At 41.2% G+C, this 15,314-nt stretch overlaps 1 protein-coding gene across 1 annotated transcript; it reads left to right on the forward strand.

Annotated features, from left to right (window-relative positions):
* The first annotated feature begins 7,528 nt into the window (after positions 1-7,528).
* On the forward strand, positions 7,529-9,129 carry BTG4 (BTG anti-proliferation factor 4). The gene is made up of 4 exons (XM_074851072.1): positions 7,529-7,701; positions 8,280-8,417; positions 8,598-8,793; positions 8,953-9,129. The coding sequence occupies exons 1-4, from the start codon at positions 7,529-7,531 to the stop codon at positions 9,127-9,129; spliced, it is 684 nt and encodes a 227-aa protein (XP_074707173.1).
* The last annotated feature ends 6,185 nt before the right edge of the window (positions 9,130-15,314 follow it).

The raw sequence follows: 15,314 nt of genomic DNA on the forward strand, positions 1-15,314 counted from the left end.
TTTCCGTTTAAAGGTTTTCAGAAGAAACTGCGTGTAACTACAGCAGCAGTAAGAATGGTAGAATTTCATTAGCTCTGTGAACTTCAGAAAGCTTTTTTTCCCAGAAAAATGGGAGTAGGGACACAGATCGTGCTGGTAGTCAGATGCCAGGCTGCTCACACCTTTTACACTAATTTGTGGTAGCGAAAGAAATTAGCCAATCTGTTCTGCAGAACAAAACTGAATGTGTAAGTAGTTATAATCAATTATGCCTGGTGTCTAATACAGGTATACACAATTAATAGTGTGATAAAACTATTTTATATAGATTTATCAGGCTTTTCCTAAATCAGGAATGAGACAGAGTCTGTGAGGTTACAAGGATAAGTTTGTCCGCAAGTTAAACGATTTTGTTAGCTTTCACCCATAAATGCCTTATTGTTAAAACGCATAAAAAGAATTCAAGACTTACCCTCAAGAAGCTTACCTTGTAATAATCCTGATAAGAACTGCATTTATAATAAAATACTTTAAAAGATTTATGGCAAGGGAAAAACAGATGGCTTCTTCACTCTTCATTTCTTTCCCTTTTCCACGGCTAGCACAGCAACCTGTTCGCTGAGCACCCAGCAGTCTTGCACTGGCAGACATGCCTCTGAGAATGGTTCCTCAGGTGGCCCCTGCGTGCCCCATCTCTTCCCCTGGGACTCCTGCGTTGGAGTGTCCCCAGTCTGGGCTGTGGGTCAGCCCCATGCCTGTAACCTTTGTGTACATTCTGTCGTCATGGTCACTCAGCTGGGGCTTGTGCATGGAGACTGGACCGTTGCTTTGAAATGTGCACATGGCTCTTGGCATAGGAAGCTTTGTTGTAAAAGAGGTTTCTATGGGCAAAGTCAATATGGAGCACACACGGCGTTTCCACCCTGCTCCTGTGGACAAATGGCTACAGGTTGTGTCACAGACGGCAAAGGTGATCCCGGCTTTAGTGTCGCAGTCCAGGCCCATGCCTCTAGGCTAATATCTGGATACGGGGGCTTCAGCCTGGCTTTGTTCATACCAGGAGTCTAGCTGCCATAGAAGGAGGCCCCAAAAAGACAGACTAACAGCTCAAAAGAATCAATGTCTTGTGCTCCTGGCACATGCTGCACATCTTCACCCATGGTGACCCACACCACCTCTCTCCCTATTTCTTGGGCGCCTAGCCAGCCATTTCTGTATGCTTACCCTTGGCCTGTTTACCTCACTGCAGTCCTCTCACTCCCTTGCATTTCAGGTCTTGTTTCTCTAAGTAACCCTTTGCTTCCTCTCAATTAGCCCCAACACAACCCCATCCTGCTGCCACTTATGTTTGGAGGGGCAGAAGGCAGATAGATAAGCCCATGGGATTGGTATCGTGCTGACTGTCCCCACTTTAGGCTGTTCTTTGCTCCATGCAAAAACTGCATACCTCTATAAGGCCCGTGTAAATTGTGTCCAGCTGGATGGCTCAAAACTCTTGTCATTTGTGAAGATCATGGCATGCAAATAGGGAGGAGGAAAGAAAGGACAGAAGTAATCAACACTTGGTTACATTAGCAGAAAAATTTACAAGGCTACAGCAATGGCTCTTAGACTGCCCAGGTAGCTTTGCAGTCTTTCCTTTGCTATTTAATTTTAGAACATGCTAGACCAGCACCAGTCTTTTTTTAAAAGTTTATTTCATTGCTTAAGTTGCTGAAGACTGGTGATCTTAAGTTAAATTCTGGCCATATGTGGTGCTCAAACGCTTAAGATCCTCTTCAAGCAAATTTAAGTTTTCCCAATTCCCATATTGTAATATGAATTGAATTAAAAGTATTAGAAGGTGTTAAACATTGCTACATAGCCCCATGAACTGTAGAGTTTTTCTCCTCTGCAAGGGAAGATGACAGTTCACAGAATGAAGGTAAAAGCAGGTCCTGAAGTCAACTGTTACAGATGGAGTTGCAAGCCAGAACATCTTCTATAGTTGTGGAATACACCTCCTTGGCAGTTACATCTTGTCTCCTGCATCTGCCCTGTGTGACACTGTTTTGTCCTACCATCGTGGTTTGCCTGCTTATCTGCACAATGTGAGTGTTCTCACAGACCTTGTTGCAAAGACCTTTTACCCCAGCAAATGTTTTCCTTGGGCAGGAGGCTCCTCCTGATCAGTGTAATTAGCGTGGTCATACCGTCATGTGTGCTTTGTAGAATAAAATACAGTACTCATGGTAAAATCTTTAACCAGAAAAATTGTCTGTAAGTACTATCACTTAGGTTTTTACAGAATGCCCACTAACGAAGTAATTAAGTGAAGATGAAAACCTTCATCGGAACACTGCTCATTTCTGAAATACCCAGTCTTAGGCCCTTTCGTCAGGCCCAGAAAGTGTCAACTTATATAAGCTGAAAGGGAAAAATTTATGAGCAATCAACATACAAATATTTTAGTTTGTGGCTTTGATTGGAATCAGTTTCTGTCACGTTTCAGTCAAAAATAATTCTTGGCACAGAGACTGCATGATTTAAGTAAAGGTGTAAGTTTTTAGCATCCGGACGTGAGGTTTCTTCTGCCCTCCGACGCTGCAGCAGAGCCCACTGAATTGATGCTGTGTTCATGCAGCACCACTGTCGTTTGTACGTGGCTGTTACACCGTACTTCTGAATGCGAGCAGGACCGTCTATAGCCTGACAAAGCAAACGCAAAGTGCTTTACTCTCAGATTGTCACCTAGGATGCTTTCCCATATGAAAATAACTCAGGCTTACTGATTTTCACATCAATAGTTATGAGCTTTGGCTGCTTACCTGGAGAAATTGTCTGTCATCCACCATCCACAAATCAAATGGCTTGTAGAGGAAGATCGCTACTAGCAAGCTGTGCTTTTTTTTTGTTAGTTCCATGTACTCAATCCTTTAAAGCAAGAAAACTGCAAAAAATTCTGCAGGGGTGAGTCTTGCCACTAGTGTGTTTAGGGAAACAGTGTTTGCTCTTGGTTTGGCCTGCAGTTACTAGAGAAACTGTGTCTGACTCTTTCCCTTTGTCGTTCATGCCTAGGCTTGCCTGGTGACCCAGGAGACCCATAATTTAATCTGGCTAAGAATGCTTGTGCTGAGTTAGGGGCCTGATCTGAATCCCACTGAAGTCTTTGGACAGATTTCCATTGATTTCAGTGAGCTCTGGATCAGTACCATGAATGTCCAACCACTGTAATGCAGCATTTTTTAGTGGTTTGGATTTTTCTATTCCTAATAAGGATTACAAAACAACAGCACCATTTAACAAATGGCACAAATGTCTACTCATTTATCTCATGCATCATGTCAGTCAGAACACTTGGCTATTCATCATGTTTTTTGCAAAATCTGCTGGGATGCTAACAGTTCCTGTTTGGATGCAACTGGGAATGAGTGGAAGCACAATTTGTCGTCTGTTATTCAATGGAACTCACATTGGGATGTTCAAATTTTGGTTTTGCCATTTTGTTTCTTAGCTGCTTATTATTCAAACAGAGTACCCAGGGCTATGTTTTCTTCAAGTCAGTGACAACTGACAGCATTTGAGTTCAATGAATCTACCTAATTAACAGAGCCAGTTTTTCTTGTCACTGAAATGGGAAGCCAGGAATACTCTCTGCTATTCTGGTTTCTGTGCCATTAACAGAAGTACTTTTGAACTCCCGCATGGTATTGAAAACTCCAAATTAAAAAGTTCTGAGAACCTTATTTCTGTAACAATGACGACCTCAATAATTACAGCCAACTGGATGAATTGCCAAGAACTTTGCTTAAGTTTTCCTGTGTTTGTTGTTATAAATGTGTGCAGTTTGGCCTGGGTTTTGCCTCCTAACATGCAAGAAATTGCACCTTATTGCATGACTGATTGTACTGCTGTAATTGGGTTTCTCAGGTGAAGAGTTTATTCAGTGCTGACTTGCAGTTTGTATGTTAACTATGGAAACAAGTAACTCAACATAAGGAGGTGTTGTAGGGGTTCAGACTTCGCTTTGATTGTCCTTTGTGGAATCTAGTCACTTCACTCTTTTGTCGCAGAATTTCCTAACTCAGAGGGCCTGCCTGGACAAGTTGAAGAAAGTAGGAAGTCAGGAGACGGTTCAAAGTCCCACCAACTGATGTGTCCTGCTGATCCAAACAAGTTAGGCATTTATTGAGGAAAAGACAGTACCTGGGTAATTCCTGAGACTGAACTGTGTCAGGGTCAGATCCCACATGGAAACTATGATCAAATTATGAGCTCCAGGCCACCAGATGGACTCCCTATGGTGCCTGCTGCTGTTTTGCAGTGGGAATGTTATTTTAGCCTTGATAGTTCAAGAATAAAAGGAAAACAAGCTTTATAGGAAGAAATAATATCTTTTATTAGATTATAATATGCTATTGTGAAAAAATGACACGAAGACGAAGAAACCAGACTAAATAACAACTTCCTAAGCTTTGGCAGAAAAGACAGCATCATCACTAGAGGAGTCACAATCTCTATGTCTGTGATTGTGCATGAAACCCAGAGTGGACTAAACTGTTTTTGAGAAGAACTTCAAGAACTATAATTATGTGCATTATCCATAATTTTTTTGGGTAGAAAATCTCTCTCTCATTTGATATTTTCCTGGACACTGATTTTGTCAGCAGAGTTAAAAAACCCCAGATCTGTGGTAGTTGTTCCCAGCTGCATTTTCTTAGAAGTAAAGATAGTAGAAAAGGGATCAGTTAATTGCATTTGCCTCATACTTAGCATCTATCCTAGCTTTTACCCTCTGCAGAGCCCTGGGATACTTGTTTATAACTCTAGCAGAAAATTCGTAGACGTTTAAGATACTTCATGAAGCAAGTATCATCTCTTGGAGAAATAATATGTGGGGACCACAGAGGGGGCTAGATAAGAATGCTGGAATGCTTCTCAGGAATGTATAGCTCTGGCAGAGCTGTGAGTAAATCCTGCAGGGTTAGAATGTTACAAGACGTTGCCTCTCAGGACTGAAAATTGTTCCAGTGCTGTTGAGAGAGCTGACAATCCACCATGAGACATACAGTGAGTCATGAACGAGTCTGTGAAGACCTATTTATAGGAGATCTGTATCTAGCTGTATCTGTTAGTCTAGCCCCTCTCATTGATGGATTCACTCTTCAAATGAGAAACAAATCCTCATTTTTTTATAATGCTCACTTCTTATGCAGCTACACTCTGTACCAAAATCTATGTGATCAGAAGTTTCAAGTCACTTGAGAACACTTTTTCGTTCTTTTGACATGTCACCATGCAGCAGATGCTTAAAAACAAAGAAAAATTGATGTGGCTGTAAACATCGTCTCCAGTGTTTACAAGGGAATCCTTTCAGATCAGAAAAATCAAAAAACTGCCTGAGATTTTTAAAGCAAGTTTAATCTCTAGAGTAAAATTCAGGCCTCAGGCATGAAAATCCAGTTTGCCTGTTCAAGAATGCTCATCTGTTGCCCAGAGCTACTTTTGGTGTGCCAGATGCAGACAGTCAGCAAGCTGAAATCTTCACAGGCTGCACAGAAAGAGGCTAAGCAACTGCTAAAAAACGTTGTGTGGAAATTCCTCCCGGCAATGTATAGCAGTGATTTCCTGTTGTCCTACATCATTCTCCAGAAAGCGTAGGACCAGCTACCATTGCCCTCTTATGCTATATGTCAAAGGAAAAGAATGACTCATGGCTTGTGTATGGAATAAAATCCTTATGTGTCATCACAAGCAACCAAGTGCAGCGCAGGGCACATGATAAGGATACTCTTGTGGTCAAAACACTGGTGTGCTATATTAAAGCTCAACTCCTGGTACTGCTGAATGCTTTTTCTGAAGATTCATTATCTATCTCTGACTTTGATTTCTCTTTCATTTGAGTGGTGATTGAAAGGTCCCCATTCATTAAGAAAGTATTTTAATATGTGAGGAAAAGAAAGAGAAGACTTCTTTTGTATTTTATTAGTCATTCCTTAAAACCAGTGTTTCTATGTTTCTACTAAATGTCTTGATAAGTTGTCTTTTTTTTTTTTTTTTTTTTTTGTGATGCAGAAAGAAACTGTAAAGAGCAAGGAACTAACTATGTGAGTGGAGGAGAAAAGAAATCCAGAAATAGTCAGAAATTCAAGGTTTAGGGTATACTTCTGCAAAGATGTGCACTTCTGCAAATTCGTGCCTTCATGCTTTATTCTTCTTATCCCCTGTCTTGTATCATAATCTATTGACACGACTGAAATGTAAGCACTTGAATTGCTTGGCTGCAACATCTACAGTCAAATTAAGAGCTAGTTTAAATACTCAGCTCTTTTTACCCTAATTTGTTCTTTTGTCTTGACAGTTCCTGATATTTGACACTGGAGGCACAACTTCCTGAAACAGCAAAGGGAAAAAAGAGCACATCAGCTGTTCGCTGAATGTGCCCCAGCTAATTATTGCCTGCAGTTTTAAACAATGAAGCACTCACATTTGAGAAACTGCTTGTGTATGAACTCTTCAACAGAGCCTCCCCACTCTGTATGAAATGCCTCAAAAAAAAAAAAAAATCTATACTAATCATGTGAACATTTATGTAGATCACTAGGAAGATTAATGTTATGATAAAAACAAGAGTCATACAGTTTTCAGAATAAAGAATATCGAATGTGAGGGCTTCATAAGGAAAGCACCTTGTGTTGTGTAAAGTCTGCTAGAAGCAGTCAACTGCAATTTTAATAATGAATTAATAAGCCTGGTACTATTTTTCTCATGGTGAATATTTCACTTAAATATTTCACAGATGTTTATGAGATAGACTGCTGGACACAATACAGTACTGAATCAATTAAATATACCCTAAAAGAAGGAGCTGATACTGGAATAAAATCAAGTAGATTGGAAATAGCTTTGAAATCAGCATGTTGTTAGTCTTAACAGTGCACACCTGAATATTGTTACATTCCTCAGAGCCACATGATTTCCTGTTCTATATAAACCCTAAACAAGCTAGAGTAGAGGAAGAAGGAGGAAGTAGTGGGGTGGTTTTTTTTTTCTTTTCTTTCTTTCTCCTTTTCTTCTTCTTTCCTTCTTCCTATGAATAAGTGATAGAGGTACTTGTAGTGTTAGGTCTGTTTTGTTGGTGGCTATTTAAAGCCGTTTATAAAGGACATCTCAGGTTTTCTAAAAATCTGGTCTGAGAAGGTAATGTTTGTAGTCTTCCTTGTGTGTAGAAGAACTATGTGACTGTAAGAACTGCTGGTTATTGACTGTAATATATAAGTGATATATACTGAGTACTATCTTCTGATTTTTTTTTATACTCTGTTAATTTACTTAGTGTGAGTGCCTTGTAGTAATGCATTAAACTTGTTTCACTACCCAGAACTATATTTATCAGTTGCTTAGTAATTGGGTTTGTCTAAGCTCTATTTGTCATGGCTTATGCAGGTTTTGCAATATCTATCCTTGAAACTTGATAGTACCTTAATGTTATTAAATCTTTCTAGTGTAGTGTCTCATCTGTACTGATGACTATCCAACAGCTAAAGCACCTTGTGCACTTCAACTTAAAATGAAAGATGAAATTGCTGCCACAGTCTTCTTCATCACGAGGCTAGTGAAAAGGGAAGATAAGCTGAGCAAGCATAAAATGGAGAAATTTGCAGCTAAGCTAACAACAATACTGTTTGAAAAGTATAAGAATCACTGGTACTTGGACAATCCATCTAGAGGACAAGCCTTCAGGTAAGAGGACCCTTAGAAGGAGGGGAGGGGGAATGGAGCTTTGTATGATACTCGAGATGCAGTGAATACCCTTTCGGTGCCTGGAGCCCTTAAACTGGGAATAAGTGATAGAAAATTGAAAGAGAATCCCTTAAGCTTGAGGGAAGAAGTGTTAATAACTGCTGAAGAGGCACCTATTTTGAAACTGGTTTCACTGTATGTGCCTGTGTAGGTATGATGAGAAAGCAGAGGTGGAAATCTTAAGACAATATGCACAGCATCAAGTAGCCCTCTGACTTCTTGAATGCAGAATTCAAGCGGTCTTAGACTGACTCGTGGAGTTGTTCTAACTGCTTTTAATTCTCTTAAAAATTACCAATGAAGTGAACTGCTGCATTGTGTTTAGAACAACATCTTGTTTGGGTTGGTAAATCGGCTAGTTAAGCTAACCTGCTGATTGGGGCTATAAATGAGAACTTGCATCAACAGGGTAAATGTGTTGAGAAAATAGAGAGTGAGCTTAAGCATACTTCCATGTGAGCAGAACTTGCAAAGTTGCAGTGAAATCTTAAATCCATCTGCACTTTGTCCTTACCTAGGTGTATAAGGATAAACAAACATCAGACAAGAGATCCACTGCTGGAGCAAGCTTGTGTGGAGAGTAACGTGGACTTTAATAAGCTTGGCTTGCCGAAAGAGATGACGCTATGGGTTGACCCATTTGAGGTGTGTTGCAGGTGAGTTGAGCTGCTGTGCCTAACACACGTAAAGTGCCCTCTACAAACCTGATCAACTCCAAGCCTGTTACAAGAGTTTTGGTGTCTGAGGGTGTACTTACTCACTAGTGTCAGCTGACAACCAACAGATGTCCGTACTGCTAGTGCAGACCTGCATTATACAGATACAGTCACTTTCAGATACGGTGAGAAGAACCGGCCCTTCACAATTGCCCACTTTGAAGGAGAGGAGAACCCAGAGCTTTCTCAGCAGATCAGGTATGCTGTTGACAGAGCAGCACTAGACTATCATTCTGGCATTTCTTCAGACGAGGAGAGCTTCAACAAGGAGCCAAAAGCTATCCCTACTGTCAGCAACCCTAACAGTGTCTACCAGGTAAGCATGTGGTAACGGTATGTGGCTTTCGGTAAGAGCTAACATCTGTCCTCTAGGCTCCCTTATGGAGGAATGCAATAGACTTGACAGTTGATGGCCAGACTAATCTCCCCTCTTTCCCAAACACATTTTAACATTATCTCATTTCTTGCTGTTTAGTTCAGTGACTACTGCAAGGCACCCATACAGCCCTGGTCTCAGTACCTTCATAGGAAGACCTATATGACTGATGGCTCATACTATGCCCAGCACAGGGATTACAAAGTCTACGGGCCAACAGCTGCTTTCACAGGACCACGTGTTGATAGATACCACTGGATCAATACCAAGCGGTAGATCTGTGGCTGCACGTGTTAGAGGCTGTTGAAACACTGAGCTATAGGATGGGATGAAGGCTGGCACTACGAAGTTTCATAAAACCAGAAAGCACTTCCCGTCTAATCCTTATGTCTTTGTGCATCTGAAACTTCGGGGTTTTATTATATAACCTTTTAAATGTTTTATTAATGTTAACATAAGATTGAAAATTAATGTGAAACTCTACTTGTAAGGTAAAAAGGAAATGCAAATATCAATAAATCTACTCGTGTTTTTTCTTAAAAGCTGTCTGATCTACTATCAGTGCCCTGAAGGGAGTTATAAAGCTTTTTGGTGAAAACACAAGCAAGTCAAGGAAGATAAAAACATCCTCCAAGTTGCTTTGAATGATAGTCTGCTTTCTTCTGGCAAAGGTAGCAAGGGCAGCTGCGTTGTGAGCAAAACATCTACACATCATAAGCAGAATCACCTCTATGCTCCCCCTTGAGTGAAGCTTTGGTGTATGCAGCTGTGAAGGACTGCCTTGTGGCTCCAGCTAGGCTTTTGCCTCTAGACTATAGCCTGCCTGGCCGAAGAACACAGCCTTAGGGGCAGGAGAGGGGTGAATACATGGTGGTGTAGCTTTCCACAGCTGTAAGCTAATACATCACCTTGTAGAATGATGGAGCTGTTACCTCTAAGGATGTCTAGCCTGCCAGTTTGCAATAGTGTGGCCCATAGGAAGCTTTTCTCATGGCTCTGGACAACTTGAGTCAAACTGTCTTCTAGCAGTCCAGAAGTCCAGACAGAGGGAGACTCCCCTTTCAGTGGGAAAGGACTCCCTGGAATACTACTGGGCTTCAAAGCTATGCTCTGGGATAATGTTTCCAGTACTGAGTAGAAAAGTGGTCTCAAACAACCAGAATCAACATAACTTTGCTCTGTTGACTTGCAGTAGTATGTCTTCCCACAGACTATACTTGACATCTACTTCATCATCGCCTGCTGATTAAACCGTGGAGCATAAGGGTTACAGAAGTGATGTCAGTAATGTCTGGTTTGCAATTAACTTTGTTAAAATGCTAAACTAGTTTGTCAAAACTTAAGAGCTCATGTAAATACCTATGGTTGTCACTTACTGCAGCCATTTCTACTTGCTCCAGTCAAACTATTATTACCTAATAAGCAATGATGGAAAAGAACCTGCTAATACATAGCCCTGAACAGGAGCATTTTTTGTCCTGTAAAAGCAGACGACTAGGAGCCAGTTCAAGACTGGAGGGCTACCTGTATAAGTGAATACAAAGAGCAAAAATTAAAACTATAGTATTGCTTTTAGCTAAAAGTAGGTGTGAAATTTATTTAGCTAATAGTAGATGTGAAAAACTAACATCTGCTGTGTCAAGCCACAGGTGCTCAATAAACTGCATCCTAGGTTACCTTTCAAATATGATGTGGGTGGGAATAATCAGAAGGAGGCTAAGGGCTGTAATCAACTATTCTCACAGCTCTGTCTGGGTCATGCTTCACCATGGCTTGGTCCATGTTTCTTCAGAACAAACCCATATCAGTCACGTGTACTTTTGCACAAGAATTTTGCAATAAACTTGGGTTTGGTAGATCACTCATACAAAAAGTAAAAATCCTCCACTTCCTATAACTAGAGATAATTTCCTTTCTTAGAAGACTTCATTTTAAAGTATTTTTTATGTGTGAATATTGCAATCTGGGGGGTGTTGAATAAGCTGAGTAAACAAGATGTGAGGAGAGATTTCTTCATTACTGTAAGTCAGAAGCACTGTTTCAAACAAAGTCTTGCAGCTTTGATAATAGAACTTGTACTCTACAACTTAATCCCTTTATTGTAATCAGGAGTGGGGTTTTGTCCTAGAAATACCAAAATAAGCATCTGTGTATGGGGTGAAGGTGTGAACAATTGATGCAGCAATTCTGAGAGAAGGGAATGGACACATAATTTGTGACATTATAGTAATCCAACCACTTCTCAGTGTTGAATATTTGATGTATAATGAGGTAACAGCATTAGTGTTGAGGGTATTCAGTGATTTATGAAAGAATTTGAATTTTGTCCTGTGCCTCCATGAGTTCTTGAACTGGCGGAGAAGGAAGGATCTTCGGTGACTTTACTCTTTCCCACTTGCTTTTTACCTAAACTAGAGGCTGTGGTAGACAGAGAAGAGGTAACGTTTCACTGATGTTTCATGCGTTTCAGGGTTTGGCGCTTGAATTTGGGAGGAGGAAAGACTGTCTCGCCAAGCTTAAGAGCAAGGCTAGTCTTTGGCAGTGCAGGACCTGCATTCCTGTATAGGGGCACTACAGAGCAGCTGAAACACGGTGACTTGAGAACAAACGAAGGTTGTCTGGGCTGGGTGAGTTGCTTTCAGTGGTGGAGGTAATACCTCTTGCTCGTGACGCGTAATTGTGTAGATACAGTTACTTGGGTTGATTATATCTATAGTTTTCACTGTCTCATAAAGTCAGGGCCTCAAGTTGCGCCAGGGAAGGTTTAGACTAGATATTAGGAAGTATTTCTTTACAGAACGGGTTGTTGGGCATTGGAATGGGCTGCCCAGGGAGGTGGTGGAGTCCCCATCCCTGGAGGTGTTTAAGAGTTGGGTTGACCCAGCGCTGAGGGATCTGGTGGAGTTGGGATCTGTCAGTGCTGGGTTAACGGTTGGACTGGAGGATCTTCAAGGTCCCTTCCAACCGAGATGATTCTGTGATTCTGTAACTATCAGCTGATGTCTGCAGAGGCTTCAGAATGTGTAGTGGAGTGATACGTTAGTTAATTTTTTTAAACACTAAGCAGACTTACGAGTGATTCTATATTTTTCTTCTGTTTCTGGAAACTCTGAGTTTGAGCTTTTACAGCCATGTTTGTCTCTTCACCACTTGGATATAACCAGAAATGTCAGTCACTTAGGCTAAAGTCTTGTCACTTAAATTACTACATTGCTTTCACTCCTAATTTAATGAGCCTTTAGTATGAAGGGAAAAAAATACACTATAGTTAAAACAAAAGTACAAGATTTACCTTGGCTTAAAGCCTGAGGACAAATGCAGAGGACCAAGTTAAAACCAAACCACCAAGTCCTCTCTTGAGTACCATTACAACTTTCTGCCTAGGGCTATTTTCTCTTCTAATGCATTTATTTGTTTTACCAAACGGTCTTTCTCCAAACTAGTTATTTCGAGGTAGTAAAAAAGCAAGTCTTCATTGCCTTTACTGTTTAAAAACTGATGTTCATCCTCTATGATATGCACTAGCTCTTCAGTTAACACATCCACTTTATCCTCAAGTTCTGAAGGGGACAAGTAAGCGCAGGTTTCCTCTTCAAAGCTAAAAAAAATGGAAAGGAATGCTTAAAATGAGGTAGTAGAAATGCCACTGTTAAAGTGATATCCATAGACTCTTCACAAGAGCAAGCCAGAAAGACAATTTTCACTGAAACTTAACTTCTCTATTGCTGAGAGAGTGATGGTAGCTTACAGAGAAGTAATCAGTCTTTCTGTGACATACCCTGGCATCAAATTTGATCTGTCATTTACACAACATGCCCAGATGTAAAAGGTTATGGAGACTGGCTTTGTAGTATAAAGTGAGGTCATGATGAAGAGGTGTCATGATTTGCTTTGTATCAACCCCCCCAAATTGTTCAGTTGTTGCTGTCTTAATACAAGTTAATAATACCTCCTGTCAAATCATTCTTACCGTGTCCTCCAGCCCAAGCTGCCCTTTTCATAGCTGCTTGAGGCATGAAGGAAATTCTCCTTTTTCTTCACAAGCAATTTGTCATTTAGTGGTTCCTGAAATTTCGTCTGGAGCAAGAGGTGGTTCTTCACGTGTTAGGCAATAAGCACAAAAACGGAGAAAGCAGATCAGTGTTAATTTTAAAAGACTTCTTATACACTCCTTAAACACATTTTTTTCATGGTACTGCTTTTTATACTGTCTTAATGATTTGCATGAAGCCAAACAATTTTTCCTGATATGAGGTTTTTCAGATGGAAATGACAGCTGCTTGTGTAGCTTAACTTGTGTAACACAGTTATATTTGCTGGGTATCTATGGCTAAAGATACGGGAGCCCACTTCAACCCTTGCACGCTTTTCTCTTCGGTATTTGTGCTCTTAAAATATTAAAGCATGTAAAAAGTTTCTCAGCATTGTACTTAAAACAGTGGTTATGGCCTCCCACAGCACCACAGAGTGGTTGAGGGTGGAGACACCTCTGGAGGTTATTTTGTCCAACCCCCCTGCTTAAGCAGAGCCGCCTAGACCCTGTTACCCAGGACCGTGTCCAGATGGCTTTTGAATGTCTCTGAGGAGGGAAGATCCACAAGCTCTCCGGGCAACCTGCTCCAGTGCTTATCCTCACAGTAAAAAAAGGGTGATCAGACTGAATAGCCTGTGTTTTGGTTTGTGTCCATGGCCTCTTGCCCTGTCCTTGGGAACTACTGAAAAGAGCCAGGCTCCATCTTTTTTACATGCACCCTGCAAACGTTTATGTACATTGATAGGATTCCCCCCGAGTCTTCTCTAGGTTAAACAGTCCCAGCTCTTTCAGCCTTTCCTCATAGGGGAGATGCTCTAGTCTCTTAATCACCTTTGTGGCACTTTGTTGGACTCTCTCCACTATGTCCATTTTTCTTTTGTACTGGGGAGCCCAGAACTGGACATACCACTCCAGGTGTAACCTCACCAGTGCTGAGTAGAGTGCAAGGATCACCTCCCTTGACCTTTTGGCAGTAATTTGCCTAATGCAGCCTGCGATACTGTTAGTCACCTTTTCAGCAAGGGCAAGCTGTTGGCTCATGTTCAACTTTGTCCACTGGGACCCTCAGTTTCCTACAAATCTACTTTCCACCTGGGCGACCTCAAGCATCTATTGGTGCATGGAGTTGCTCCTTCTGAGGTGCGGGATTTTGCACTTCCTCTTATTGAACTTCATGAGGCTGCTGTCAGCCGATTTCTCTGGCTGGTTGAGGTTCCCCTGGATGGCAGCAGTTTCCCCTCTGGATTGCAGCTGAGTTGGCTTATGTGCAGATAGCTCAAACTGCTTGTGCATATGCATATCCTTCAGGATATTTAAGTGTACACCTGTTTCTGATGGTGCAAATGGCCCTTCTCTTCACCAGCTTAGTTTGAGTCACAGTAATTTTACCATCACTGTGCAGATGGGATAGTTAATCCTAGATCTGGGTATTCATGGGATGGCTGAACAGGTTTTTGGCTACATGGCTTATGAACATCTCTGCAGAAAGCTGATGCTGTGCCTTTCCAATACGTTACAGGTACCTTTAGGCTTAGGAGTTTAAATGATGAGCAGAGCTTCTGCTGACATCCCACTGGAGTCCGACCTTACCAAGCCATGATTTGGAGAGGCAGGCATCTATAAGCCAGTTTAAATTTCTTTGTTACAAAATGGCAAATGGTGAGCTTTCAACCACACTAGGTCTCATGATCTTTCTTATTACCTTCTCAAAGGCTTCCATGTCTGGCAGACTTTTTACTTTCACCTCAAAAAGTTGGGAGATGAGATTTATTTCCTCCTTGGAGAATGGTTCTTCCTTTAGCAACATCTGACTTATCTCATAAGATTTATCACTGTGTAGAACTGCTGAGAGCTGGAGTTTGAGAGAGAATGTTTCACTAAGACAAGCCTTTAGTGCCTAGAAAAAAAAAAAAACAAACCACTGTTTTGAACACCTGGAAGCAGTCAAACACAATTCTTCACAGCTAACCACTGAATAGAGATATTAATAAGGGGGAGAAAAAAGATGGAATCAAGCAATAGCAGGGCGTCAAGACTGGTTTTCACTTCTGAAGCCTGCTTAATGTGAAACAATAACTTCTTTGGTCTAATGGGGATTTGATACAGAGCACAGCTACGCTGCGTAATGTGGTTACTATGCAGCTGTTAAAGACAAGATCAGGATGAAACCATGGTGCCTTGCATGAGAGGAATCCTGCTTGGGATATTTGTGTTATGCTGGTTTCTAGACAATGCTGGTAGCCCTTGCCACGCGTGAGAAGAACCATCATTGATAAAGGATAGCTTTCAGTAGGGCACTAAAATCACTGTGTGTACTCTGGGAATCCCTTTGGGGAAAATGAGATGATAATGGCTATCCCCTGCAATTCAAAACTGCACTTCATTGAAGGCTGAATGGAAAGGGTTGCATCACATCAAGATGTTATGG

Source organism: Strix uralensis, chromosome 26 (genome assembly GCF_047716275.1).
Source record: "Strix uralensis isolate ZFMK-TIS-50842 chromosome 26, bStrUra1, whole genome shotgun sequence".
In the NCBI taxonomy this organism is placed as follows: Eukaryota; Metazoa; Chordata; class Aves; order Strigiformes; family Strigidae; genus Strix; species Strix uralensis.

Excerpts from the sequence above, each read along its gene's own strand:
- BTG4 (XM_074851072.1), top strand. The coding sequence starts at position 7,529 with ATGAAAGATGAAATTGCTGCCACAGTCTTCTTCATCACGAGGCTAGTG. Across the intron at positions 8,418-8,597 it reads CCATTTGAGGTGTGTTGCAG|ATACGGTGAGAAGAACCGGC; the intron begins GTGAGTTGAGCT and ends AGTCACTTTCAG. Across the intron at positions 8,794-8,952 it reads ACCCTAACAGTGTCTACCAG|TTCAGTGACTACTGCAAGGC; the intron begins GTAAGCATGTGG and ends CTTGCTGTTTAG.